The sequence below is a fragment of the Hibiscus syriacus genome, unplaced genomic scaffold, assembly GCF_006381635.1.
Source record: "Hibiscus syriacus cultivar Baekdansim isolate YM2019G1 unplaced genomic scaffold, ASM638163v2 tig00001695_pilon, whole genome shotgun sequence".
NCBI lineage: Eukaryota > Viridiplantae > Streptophyta > Magnoliopsida > Malvales > Malvaceae > Hibiscus > Hibiscus syriacus.
In genome coordinates this window covers 106,514-120,705 of record NW_024061881.1, presented here as the reverse complement: position 1 = coordinate 120,705, position 14,192 = coordinate 106,514, and the positions used below count along the sequence as shown (strand labels likewise).

The 14,192-nt window shown below is 34.6% G+C and overlaps 1 protein-coding gene and 2 pseudogenes across 1 annotated transcript; 1 reads left to right on the top strand and 2 right to left on the bottom strand.

The window, feature by feature from the left end:
• Positions 1-3,972: 3,972 nt before the first annotated feature.
• On the bottom strand, positions 3,973-5,322 carry LOC120131509 (L-type lectin-domain containing receptor kinase VIII.1-like). The gene has a single exon (XM_039148498.1). It carries the CDS (start codon positions 5,282-5,284, stop codon positions 4,430-4,432), a length of 855 nt encoding a protein of 284 aa, XP_039004429.1. The 5' UTR covers positions 5,285-5,322; the 3' UTR covers positions 3,973-4,429.
• A 304-nt stretch (positions 5,323-5,626) lies between these two features.
• On the top strand, positions 5,627-6,512 carry LOC120131322 (annotated as a pseudogene).
• A 965-nt stretch (positions 6,513-7,477) lies between these two features.
• LOC120131480 lies at positions 7,478-9,148 on the bottom strand (annotated as a pseudogene).
• Positions 9,149-14,192: the final 5,044 nt, after the last annotated feature.

Here is a 14,192-nt window from a genome sequence, read left to right as displayed (position 1 = left end):
CTAATTTGATCTTAAACTCTAGATGAAATATCATTTTGACTTCTAAATTTTATATAAAATATCAAATTGACCCCTAAATTCAACTAGAGTCTCCCATCATCCGTCGTCACTCAACACCATCATTGCTAATCGGCGTATGCCGCTATCTTCGATGACCATTGGACCTCAAAATTTTTAGTTCACTCATTTTTTGACTTCTGAATATGAATCAAGTTTTTGTTTCACCTGAACATACTCTGAACTCAACAAATCTAGCTTATAACCTTTCAACTTCCTTTAAAATTAAACTATAATCATAAATTTATAATTCTTTTTTGAAAGGGATGAGAATTCATTTAAGATAAGAATCATAAATTTATAATTACCATTCTTTTAAAATAAGAAAAAAACATACTTTTAAATCTATATCGTAATCAAATTCATACTTTTTTTGTTTATAATATAATTATGTTGTAATTTTTTAGTTACATTTATTAAGCATAAAATAAAGGGTAAATTAGACGTTTAATTTCTAAACTATTACATTTGTCTTGTTTTGGTACCTAAACTTCTCAAAATCATACGCAACACTTAGTTTAGGTTTCATTTTGATACTTCCCATTAAAAACTTAGCGATCATATCGATGTGTCACTATACGATAATGTCATGTCATCATTGAAAAAAATAAAAAAAAAATCACGTCAGCGGTTTTGTTAATTTTGTAGCAACGAATTCCAAATTGAAACATAAATTAAATGTTAGATACAATTTTGAAAAAAAAATAAAGTTTGAGTATCAAAATAAAACAAAATTAATAATTTAAGTACTGAAACGTATAGTTTACCCTAAAGTAAATTAATGAGAATAAAGAGGAATTTCAATGAAAAATTTTATGCAATTAAATTTTGGCTCGAGATCGTTTGGAAAATAGTAGCTCAACATAAATTTTGCCCGTCTCTCCTATTCGTCACGGGTTCGAGTACCAACGACTACAGTAGGGTGATTCAGCGTTCATTGTTAAATGATTAAAGAGTATTTAGAACAAATATCAGCATCGTTGACAGTACCCTTATAAACCTAAGCTAGAAACCAAACTCCTTAAACTCTCGTAATCCCGAATCATTAAACACTCATTGAACTTAGGTCATCAATAAACCTCCTCAAATAAGTTTACAAGAGCAAGGGTAAGCGTTTAGAGCAACGTGCGACGTCGGGTGTGTATTGGTTTTAATAGGCGGAAGCATTTAGGGAAAATGAGGCGAATGTCTTACCTAAAGTGTTGTTGGTAGGGTTTAAATAGCGGTCTGCGACCGCGATAGCGCCCGTGAATAGTGGTAGCGTTGCCGTCCGATATACCGCTATGGTCGCAGTAGCTCCCGCTATGACCGCAATCGCGTTTAAACTCGACATGACCGAAAACACGACCAAGACCGTGATTTGAATCCCACTTGTTGGTGACTGACAACAGATTTCATACCCAGTGGATTAGGGCAAGATGGCGATGCAAACGACAACAATCGTAGACCATTGTGTATCGATGTTTGTTGAGTCTTTTGACGACAAAAGGGTTGAGCAAGGGAATAAGAAGTGGTTAAGGGTGAGGATAAGGTACGAGGGTTATGATTTGGGGGTGGGATCATCGACGAGATATTGTCTACAGGTGTGAAGGTGAGGATAGGGTGGATATCGTAATTTGGGGTTTAGCATTTGAGACATGATTTAGAGGTTTAAGGTATAAATTTGGGTTTAGAGTTAGAACCTAAATTTTAATGACATGGTCCAAGGGAATACTAATAAAACAATTAATCTCATCGTAGAGTGATCAAAATAGGAATAATTCAAAAATTAAGTGATTGAATTTAAAAGTTTTAAAGTTTGGGCTTCATCGATCGAAAGATGTGACAACATGTGACTGTAGACGCGACAGTCGACGAGCCATCCTTTAAGTTTTTAACGACAGGAGAATTAAAATGAAACAAAAACTAATGTTATGTATGATTTTGAAAATTTTGAAAGTTTAGGTACTAAAACATATCAAAACTGATAGTTTATGTACTAAATGCGTAATTTATCCTAAAAAATAACAATTGATAAATTTAATAATTATTTAATAATAATTTAATATAATTTTTTAATTAAATGGACAATTAAAGTGATTTTGGATTGAGACATTTTAGAGGACAAAAGCGACCATATGATTATAGATGCACGTAGTTGGATTTAAATTCGATCGGATCGGATAAAAATTGATCCGGTTTTTTTACCAAGCCAAAAACTGGTTTATAAAAAAACCGGTTCGGATCATAATCGGTTTGGAGGGCGGATGATGTAACCGGTATAATCGGTTTCAGTTTGAAAAAAAACAGTTTTTAATCTGGTAAAAAATCCAGTCATCCAATTTTTTAAACCCCAGACCGGATTTTTTTCCGGATAAAAAACCAGTTTTTTATTCAATTTTTTTCAAATCGGTTTTTAATCCGGTAAAAAATCCGATCGTTCAATTTTTTCCCAAATCGATTATACTATCCGATTTTAAAATATCCGATCTATTTTATAAAAATTGGTTTTTTCCAAATCTGATTTTAGATATTTTTACGTAAAATTGGTGTTATATAATATGGTTTAAATGTATCCATCAATTCGGGAGACTATTTGTATGCCATAAAGGAATCTTGTAGGGTCCCCTAACTCAGACTGTCGAGTTGCTTTGGACATTTGGCACCTTCTCCAACCTTATATTATAAATTAAATGTTAAATTAAATAATTTTATAATATTTTCGTATGGTACTTTTTTCTAAAAATAATATAAAATTGCTATCAAATCAAGAATTTTATCATATTTTTATAAATAATGTAAAATTTATCTTAAATCAATAAGGGATTTTATGTATTTTCAAAACATTGAGAATTTAAGCTAATAGAAAATGAGCATTAAAGAAATTAGAAGAGAGAAAAATGGGTATTAAAGAGATTTGAAGTGTAACATATCTCATCATTTTGTTAAGTAAAGATTATTGTCTTCGTAAAGATTCTGGATTTGAATAGTTATGTTATAGACCGTGTATATTATCATTAATGATTAAGTTTATTCGACATAAAAAAGAGAAAATAGCATATATAATGTATATTTAATAGGGATGGGCATGGATAGGGTTGGGTCAGATTTTTGGTCCACCCGACCCGAGAACAAGGGATCCTCTACCTGAAACCAGACCCGACCAAAATAAGATTTCACCCGACCGAACTCGACCCAATATATAACTTAAAACTCAACCAACCCGACCCATAAATAATAAAAAATATTTTAATTCAATAAAAATAGTGACTTAATTAGAAAAAAATTATATACAGAGGGATATTATTGTAATTATTCTAAATGTATAAGGTAAAATTATATTTTTTTCCGGGTCAGGTATTTTTCACCCTAAACCCAAATTTTTTTGTAATAGAAAAAGGCAAAATAATGTTCGACTGATCCTACGGTTGTGCTTACTGTTGTGATCATTTGTTGTTGTATCTTGAGAGACCGATGTCCAACGTTACTCAAAGCACCTAGGAGATGACGAATCCGTCTTAAGGAAACTGTTTACACATGCCTCAATAAAAAAAATTTCCTTCGGTTTATCTTACTCTACTCATCTGAATCAGTGTCTACACATGAATAACAAGTTTCGTTCTTCTATTTTAATTCATTATAATTATTTCAGGCTGGAACAACTCACTAGTCAAAAGACAATAGATACCATTGATCATATAAAATTCATCAATAAGACCGAACTACGGTACTCAAACTCGGGTATAAATATCAGATACGAGTATATATCCGACACGAAGAACCAACGAATCAAACTTATATGCTTCCATTGATGAAGAATAGACAAGTTTCCGTAAACCGGTCGCATGCCGTATATAGATATCGGAAAAGAAAGCTTCTTCAAAAGCTAGAATACCTGTTGCGTGGAACAAAAGCTAAAGCACAATGCACATAGTGAACTTCTCAGATGGAGCATTTCATTCATGGCACATAACTCTTTCCTCTGTTTTCCCGCTCTTTTCCCCGACACGACGATGCTTGAACTCGAAGAAACATATAAAGATTCAACTCAAATTGAAGCAACAGATCTTGCAGAAGGCAATGACTGCATTGCAAAACAGGCTATATACGTACAGAGCAGTGCACAACAACAAAAAATACATAAGCTTGTCACACAAGTTAGTGACGACCATCACAAGCTAACTATATATAAGTTCTGTCAATTAAATCTTATCGAATCGATTGTCCTTCTCTACGATAACATCGATTTTCTCGTATCTGGTCTCTTCGGAACTCGCTTGATTCTCGATCGGGAAGACCCTGTGCCTGCTAATTAAAATTGCCCACATAAACAGGATCATGAACGCGAACAAGGCTCCGCATCCGGTACCGAAAATCAACCCTGCTAAGAATGTCAATGCAAAAAATTCACTTTCCCCTGATCTAAATTCATCAGTATCCTTATCGACAATTCGGCGTGGATCTGCGGAAACGAATGCATCGAACTCGAAGCATGCCTAACCCTAAACCTCCATGAATAAACATTGCTGCTGCTGCTACCATGTGAATTAAATTCATCAATGTTACTTGATATTATACCAACATAAACATCCTTATCACCCCACATTTCCAACAAATCGACCCGATACGCTAGAATCGGATCGAAAGGTCGTTTTTCGTCCGATTTACTCAATCGAATTTGTAAGATCTTAGAGGCTGAATCATAATCAACCCAAGATTTCAATGGTTCACCATTGTTCAACACCAGATTCAAAGATAACAAATCACAAACTTTAACAGATTCAAGGCTTCCCACATCGATTCCAACACGATTTTCATTAAATTCAATACCCAGAAACAAATTTTCACCAAAAACACCAAATGATCCTTGATCATTAAACCTATTATGAAACCCACCAGACACAAACACCAAAGCTAAATCATCAGCATCACCAGGAGACAACGAGAACGAAAACTCGGTCGAAAACGACATCGGTTTACCCACATTGCTTTCTTCCACGAACCTGAAGGGTTTGTCCAGCAACAAAAGCCCGGAACTCGGAGCGTGGCGGCGCGTGAGATAAACAGTCGCGGTTCCGTTATCGACCCTGGCGTCGCCGAAGAGGGAAATGTTGGGATCGAAGTTCGGGTTGTTTTCGAGGGCGAAAATGGGAATGGGTTTTGCTGTAAAGAGTAGGAAGATGAAGATTTGGAGAATAACAGAGAAAGGGTAGATTTGAATGGAAAATGTTGCCATTCTTGTTAACATTTTTCTCAGATTTTTGCTGATTTTTTTGGGGGAAGGGTGGGGGGAGTTTATAAGGGATCCGAAGTCTTTGGATTTCAACATTCAAGGGTAAAAAGGCTACATTTTTGGATTATGGAACTGCTTTGAACGACTAAATCTTGTTTTTATTATGGAATTTTAACTTTTTTGAGTTTTGCAAATGAAGGCTTATTTTGGTTTAATCAGAATTCTTGTTTCCGTCCCTCCACTATGCTGAAATTTTGAGTTTAATCCAACTAATCTCACATAGTTTGCTTTTGGGTTAAATATGCTAAGGGTCTCTATACTAATTAAAACTTAAAATTTAATCTTCATACTTTACTTTTACGACATGCGATCCACGGCAACAAATGGGCTTCGATTGCAAAACTCTTGCCCGGTAGAACTGATAATGCAATTATGAACCATTGGAATTCTAACTTAAGACGCCGGTGCATGGAACTGCATAGGTTTAAACCCGGACCGGCTGATACGATGGACGATGGCAGCCTTGAGAGATCAAAAGCTTCATCAGAGGAAACACTGTCGGCTGGAGATATAAACCACTTCAGGCCTCAAGAAGGAAGAGATGTGGTGATGGGCGATTGACCGAATTTTCAAGAAGACAAACCACCGATACAAGAGGATCAAACTGCCGTTGAACCGAAGGAACATCCTACCATTTGTTGTCCAGTTGCCCATCTTAGTGCATTCAGCCGATATAATGCTCCTAGCAGTTCTAAAATGGAGTCCAGAATGACGAATAGAATCCCGATGCAAGGGCCTCTAGCTCAATCATACAGGGCAGACTGGGGAGTCGGGAAAATCCTAGAAGATATTCGCTGTGAACCGTCATTCCCTTGCGATGTGATTCGGTTACTGCTCAACTCCATGTGGGGGTCATCCTCAGAGTTCGTTGTTGGGGCCAGAGTTCCTCGACTACGAGGAGCCCCCTGTTTTTTCAAGCCATGAACTAATCTCCATAGCAACCGATATAAACAACATTGCATGGATAAAGAGTGGTCTAGAGAACAATAGTGTTAGGATACAAGCAATGCAACAAGCAGAGAATGTCTCAAGGAGCTACTCCTTGCATGCAAATAGGGGTATCAGACCCCGTGCACTTCAATGACGGACCAAGCAGGTTAACAGGCATGTCGAAGGAAGTTATGCCGACGGAGATGCCAAACAAATGTGTACGATGCTATCCGAGGTGGAGGGTTTGAGCTAAAGATTATGATTCTATATAGAAAGACTGATCATATTGTTAGATTTTTTTTAATGTTGTCTCATATTGGAGGGTTTAGGGTATAGGATGATATGTTGTCTTTTTGATTATGCAAATTGATCTTGTGCCAAAGAGATCATGAATTTTAATGTGATGATTGTTCGTTTTATCTCTTAATCATATGATTAGAATCATTATTGTCGATAATGAAATATTCGACAATGTATATTTAAACTTAAATTCAAGAAGGATTGTCGATCTTCTTGTCGGAAATTCGATGACTTCTCTGTGTTTAACACCAATAACATGAAGATTCAAAATCTGGGTCTTGATAAAAATTGAAGCTTTAACAAAACAACCCCAAGGAGTAGCCATTGATGTTGATGAAACATGTAACGAGGAACAAGAAAACGGATTGTCGATCTTCTTGTCGCTCGGACTGTTGTTGCTGTTGCAATTGATATCGACACGACTGAGCCGTACGATTCCACATCAGCAGCAACAGAAACAACAACAGCTTCTACTGCCATTTGTGCTGCCGGAACTTCTGGCTAGGCCATCGGTTTCTAAATTTCCTGCTTGTATGTATGGTTTTTGCCTTTGTAATCTCTTGGCTCTTCCACTTCAATGTACCATATTGAGAAACCCCATATCCAAGTATCCGAGCTTCCGGCACTCATTCCGGCTACGATAGTTGAGGCGTGCCCCGGTGAGCTTCTCGGTGTACAATCATATTATATATTCAGTTCGTCACGTTAGTTAAATCCGAAAGTCTGGTGTCTATAATATTAGTATCAAATGGCTTGAACAACAAGCAATTTGACGAAACTCTGATATATATTTGCATATTGCAGTATCTTTACAACAGTCCTTTGTGTTCTTGAATGCGAAAAGGCAAGAAGTTGCTTAGTTTTATTCAAGTCTCCGATTCATTAATCGATTGATTTAAATCAAATACTATAGAGAGCTACAAAATACGTAAAATTTTGTAGTATTAATATTTACAAATTAATATTACGTGGAATCGAATTCAAAACAAATCATCGTCATCCGAGGAGGATTCATCGTCACATTCTTCAACATCGATGGTAACAACTTTGGAACCATTAACCATATTAGATTGATCATGTCGAACTCTGAACGGCAACCTCGTGTTGCTCGATAATGTCTCGAACCCTTCCTCTTTTTCTTCAGATCGCCGGGAGGCAAAAAGCAATCCATCGACAATCCTTTGATGTTAAAGTCGATTTCTTCGATCGTCCACACCTCTTCCATCCTCGTCCTCGAATGGCTCTCCGAGTTCTCCCCGAATCGGAACAACGAGACACGAGTCTTGCCAGCGTGTGCGATGTTTACACCGTCCACGGTTCTATAGTCTTGGATCGAGGATTCCATCGATGTTTCCCAAAAGACGCCGTCGGAACAGGGAGATTTTATTCGCAGTAGATGGGAGTCTTCGAGTTGGATTAGGAGGCCGGTTCTTTGACTGAAGCAACCCCAGATAGCGTGGCGGATGATCTCTACGTTGCTGCTGCTTCTAGCTCTCAGGGTTGATGGCTCTGCCTCTAGTTTTAGGATGAAACAATCATCGTCGTCGATTGTTTTTTCGCCGATGCAAATCGAGTTCGTGAACAAATTTGCCGTCGATCTCGGATCAAGACCCTAGGAATTTGAATGAAATGATCGTTAGTTCACGATAAAGCAATCGCATCTTTAAGAAATATTGTCGTAACGTCGAAAATAACCGTGACCGGTTACCTGTAGGAAACGCCGGAGAGGCCTAGGGGGACCTCTAGAAGCATGAGAACGGTGCCACGGTGTCTGCCTCCAAGCCACTTTTCCGTCACTGCCGGCGCTGATTTTGCAACCGGAAACCACCAGTTCCAGACACCAGAGCTCCGGCCGTTTCTGCCATAAAACGAAACCACCCACCTCTCCGCCGCCTTGCCTCAAGTTCCTCACCTTAACGATCTTGTTGTTCACACTGCCTTCTCCGGCACTGAACTCCGAAGCCGCCATTCTCACTTTCCCCATCGCATACATACTGTCCAGCGCGCCCAACGCCTTCTCCCCGCCGACCGCCGCAATGTACTGCTTCACTATGTATTTCGCCATCGAAGATTCCTGTAATAAAACAAACCCAAATCCATAAGCACAACGCCATCATAATCTGATGATAATAAAGTTCAAATTTTTTACTTACAATCGGATGATCCTTGATGTTTCTGGCGATGGGATGGTCATCGGTGTTAGGGTTTATAGGGAGAGGAATCAACGGGGCGCCGATGACACCTAGCAGGAGCTGAATCTCGGTGTTCGTCGTACCGGAAACAGCCACCATGGAATGTCTTTGGTCGGGGTTCTGCTTCATGTTCATCCATGATTTCATGTTCTGCTGCCATGAACGCCGATGGTGATGATGAGTCGTCTTTTTGGGAACAAACATTTCTTCTGGGATTGGTACTTCGAGGACAGTGTCCAACGCATCTGGGATGTCGTGATTTGGACAAAGTTTCCTCATCAAATCAAAGGGTTTTGCTTTTTTTTCCCCTGCACTGAAAGAGAGGAGATTTGGTAGAGTATAGTGAAGAAGAAGAGAGGATTGGGCTGAAAGGGGGAGAGATAAACGAGAGAGGAGAAGCTGGTGAGGAATGAACATCAACGACCGACCAGTTGGAGTGTTGGACCCTTTGTAACTGGTACGCTTTTGTCACTGTCGTGTTTGCACGCCTTGTCTCTCTCTCTCTCTTCCTCTGTTTCAAGCAAATATATATATTAGATATATGCTTTGTCAAATCTTGGTTAATCAAATAGTGATCTATATTGTGTTGTCTTTTTTGTTTGCTAACTCCATCCCCATGTTATATTAAGCAATAAAACTTGGGGTAAACTACACATTTATAGCTTAAACTATCGTTTTATATCCGTTTTTATTTTTTTTAAATTATATTAATGTTTAATTTTTATTTCGTTTTAGTATCAACGTTAAAAACTTAACGCGTGTAGTACCTAAACTATCAATTTTAATATATTTTAGTACTTAAACTTTCAATATTTTTCAAAACTAACTTTAAATTTTGAATGTGGTACTAAAATGAGAAAAAAAACTAAATGTTAGGTATGTTTTTGAAAATTAAAAGTTTAAATACTAAAATAGACCGAAACTGATAATTTATGTACTAAACGTGTATTTTACCATTAAACTTAAGAGTAAATCATATATATGACTACTTAATTATGAAGGGATTTTTATTTAATTTGATCACCGATCTTTTTTTTTTAATAATTAGGGTGCTTACGTGTGGTAGCATCTGTTATAACGACTCTCAATCATTTGATAATGAATGCTCAAATACCTGACAATTTATGTGCTCGAACCTGTAACCTATAGGAATAACAATCATTCCTTTAATCAATAAGGTAACTTGGTTGATGATCATCGTTATTTTAATTTTATCAATAAAATCACTTATGAATTTAAATTATAATAATCAAGTCACATGTCGTTAACATTTGATAGTAGAGCTGATGTGATAGTTAACAAAATTAGTATAATTACCCATTCAATTCTTATTACTTATACATTCTATCAATTTGGTATTGATTTTAAATAATTATATATGATTAGAGGATTAAATTTATTGAATTAATTTAAAGGTAAGACCAACTTGATAGAATATGTAAGTAATAAGAACTAAATGTATAATTATACCAAACTCTTTACTTGTCACGTCCGTCAAATGTTGTCAGCAAGTGGCTTAATTGTCATCATTTTAATTAGTAAGTGATTTGATTATCAAAATTAATAGACCGATGGTCAAATTAAAATCCCTCTATAATTAAGTGGTTACGAGTGTAGTTTAGCCTAAACTTAACTACAGATAAAAAATAATTTGAATTCGAAATAATTAAAATTTAAAAGTATAATATAAAATCCACTTCTAATGTTAGATAAAATAGTCACTTTGACCACAACATTTTATTTTTATACAAAATTTTTAACTGACTGATAGTTAAAACGTCTCGTCACTGTAACAAGTTTATGTATCTAAAGTGATGTCATGATATATATCATATCATCATCTACGTAAATATGATATATGTCACGTCATCAGTTATATATACTTTATGTGAATCGATCTAATAAATTATTATTTATTTTAATATATTTTTATTATCTAAACTAATCTTTGAATTTTTCAATGTTTACTTGAGACCGTTGTAATAAATAAATAATAAAATGTAAACCTTCTCTCAAGCTTTTTGACTCATAAAACAATGTAGAAAATGGAGGTGGCATTCACATTGGAGCACATAAAAAAGGGTTTGGTCCATTAATTTTATTGCATTAATTAATTTTTAGGTTTACGTGAACAATGGGAAAGCATGACAATTTAAAGTAACCGAGTATACACCAACAACCAGTTGATCTAATGGGATGAGGCACTAGGTCTCTTAAGTAAGGTCAGATGTTCGAATCCTGACATTTACGAATGGAACAAACGGGTTGGGAGGATCGTCATCGCCTCTGCATACCCAATTTAGATTAATAGATCAATAGATCGGATATCATTGATTAAAAAAAAGTAATCGAGTATAAAAAATGGATTTAATTTAATTTAATTTAATTTAATTTAATTTAATTGTGTTATTTTCTCCTAAAAGGAGCTTCTTTTCAAAGGTTGAAACTTGAAAATGAAAGCCTGGCAGATTAAGGTATATAGAGTAGAGCTCAATAATTTTTCAGTTAAGAGGGTCCTACAATATTTGAATATTTTATTTTATTTTTATTTTAATCATTAAATTATTTTTATAAATAAAGTTATTAATATTTTTATTTTAATAATCTACCATATTTTTAATTTATAGATAATATATAAAAATATATTCATATATATATATATTGACATCCCATTATCTACCATCCTTCTCTCCTAGATTTTCTCCTAAAAGTTATTCAATTTTTGACAGCTACTCACCACCCAATTATTGGATCAATTCTTTTGCCATAAATATCAAATAGTTAGGTTCACAATAGTCCCTCCTAATATGCATTTAACCCAAAATAGAACATTAAGAAAGATGTTATATTCAAGTATTAACAATTATTATAAACTTAAAATTCACTCAAAAAACACGAATAAAGTGACATTAGCGATTAAAGAATTTGTTGTTATTTTTTGAGGTCATAAGTTTGAGCATAACATAGATCGAGATATGAGCGTTTATTATTAAATAGTTTAGAGTATTTAAATAGATATTACCTTATATCCATCTCAATTTATCAAAAAAATAAAAATAAAATATTCGTTTGAAAAAACGATATTTTTATGTTGGAAAAGCTCGTTCGGAGAAACATTCCCAAAAGATTAATCTTTCACCTTTTTTTATGAAAATTGTAGATATTTTATTTACTCATGTTCTTGTAATATGCTTTATTTAGGGTTGAATCCATCGATATCTCAATTGATGTTTATTTAATTATCATGTAGACATGATATTATTTATCTCATTTTAACAAATGCTTGCGATAATTTTAGTCACGCTTAAATTATAATAAAGTCAATTGTCAACATGTCATCATTATTTATTTTTATCATTTACTGCCCACAATTGTGTTTGCTTGTATTTTTATTAGTTATTTAGTTGAATTTTTAATTATTTATCTTCCTATATGATCATTTTTATTATTTAGTGGTTGGTTTTTATTATTCGGTGAATTTATTTAAATGTAATCTTGAATTTTAGTAATATGAGCTAAGTACAAGTTAATATTTATTTAAAAATAACTCTCAACCATTTGATATTTCTGATGCTCGAACTTGAGGCCTCAAGGAATAGTAATAATTCATTTACCATCGAGATCGCTTAGTTCGTGTATTATTTATATCACTAAACTTTCAATCTATCTAATTATAGCATTGACCTTTGGTTTGACTTTAATTATTTCACTAGACCATTAAATTTTAACTATACGATGACGTGAACATATCTTTCCATTAATGTGACGTCGTGGACAAAACATCGTAATTTTGGCGATGACTATTGATGCCTAACAAGACATTGTTTTAGGCATTGAATTTTCGGGGGTGAATTAATTTTTCCTCTAAATTTTTAAATGGATCCATTTGTGGTATTACTCTTTTTCAACCACCGATGGTAGTTAATCATCTCCTGTCATTGGTCGTCTTTTGCGACAAGATCGATATCAAAACATTCACATTTCACTCACATTTCTTCTCCTAAGTATTTTCTCATGAAACCCACTTAGAATCTAGGACAATTCATTTTAAAAGTTCGATGTGCTAATACTCTGATATCTTTCAATGAGACTAGTTTTGAGATATGTTGTTTGTCTTCTTAAAATAATACTTATCATCGTTCGTCCGTTCGAATTTTTGAAAAAAAAACATCTCAAATCTCTTAAATCTAAGAAAGTCCTCAAACCCCTAAAATAATATATTTTTTGTTTAATTTTATCGCTTTTGAGTGAATTTTGTAGAAAACCAATTATATGAGAAGAAAGATTATTGGAATACGAACATTTTGGTATCGATCTTATCGTGAAAAAAGGTTGATGATAGGCATTAATTGGTTGCTGGCAACAAACATAAAAGTATAGTACCAAAAATAGATATATTTAAAAGTTTAGTGACAAAATCGATATACCCTTAAAGTTTAATATCTAAAATGACGTTATTTTAGGTATCAATAGCTACGCCAAAACGATATTGTTTTGTACATGTCATCACAATGTTTGGATTTGACGACCCAATGGTATTATAACACCCCAACTTTTGGGCTAGTAGTTTTGGGTTTACCCGAGAGATTTGTGGACCTCATGTAGTTCATAATTAAAGTTGTTGGGTCTAGTGTGGGCTTAATTGAGTTGGAATTGAGCACAATTAGCTAAAAAAAGAGGTTTTTGAATTCTAGAAAGATAAGGAATGACTTATAGTGTGATTATCCAATTTTTAAAAAGATAAAGGCTTTTATCTCTTTCATCTTCGTTTCTTCATTTCCCTCTCATTTTTCCTCATTAAGTTTCAAAGCTCAAAGGTAAGTTCTTGAGCCTCTTTCACACTTCAAATTCATCCATAATCCCTTCAACAATATTGTTTTAAAGATTCAACCTTTGGGTTTCTTATTTTGCCAGAGAAAGTAGAGGTTTTATCATCCATGCTCTAGAGGAGAGTGTTGGGTGGTTAAAGGAGCTTCATTTCGGGATTCTAACATCAAGGTAATGTATTTATAATCCTTTGTGGTGTTAAGGCTTTCATAAGCATGGTGATTTGTTAAGATTTGGATATTTGAGTATTTAGGGTTTCATACTTGATTCATGTCATAGATGTCGAAATTGATGTAAAGCATGTTTTAAGATAAAAAATAAGGTCGTTGAGATATTTTTGGTTATTTCTTGAGCTTAAATAAGGCATTTTTGGGTTTAAGTATTGATATTGGATGATCAATATTAATACTGAATAAACTGGGGTAAAATTTGGGTAATTTTAGTAGAGAGTACCGATACTGGAAGAATAGTATCGATACTTATTATCCAACACCATAAATGGATACCAAATCCAACGTCGGAAATGGTTACCAAATCTAGCGCCGAAAATGGATACCAAATCTAACGCCGGAAATGAATACCAAATCCAACATTGGAAAAATGTACTAAATTCG

Excerpts from the sequence above, each read along its gene's own strand:
- LOC120131509 (XM_039148498.1), bottom strand. The coding sequence starts at position 5,284 with ATGTTAACAAGAATGGCAACATTTTCCATTCAAATCTACCCTTTCTCT.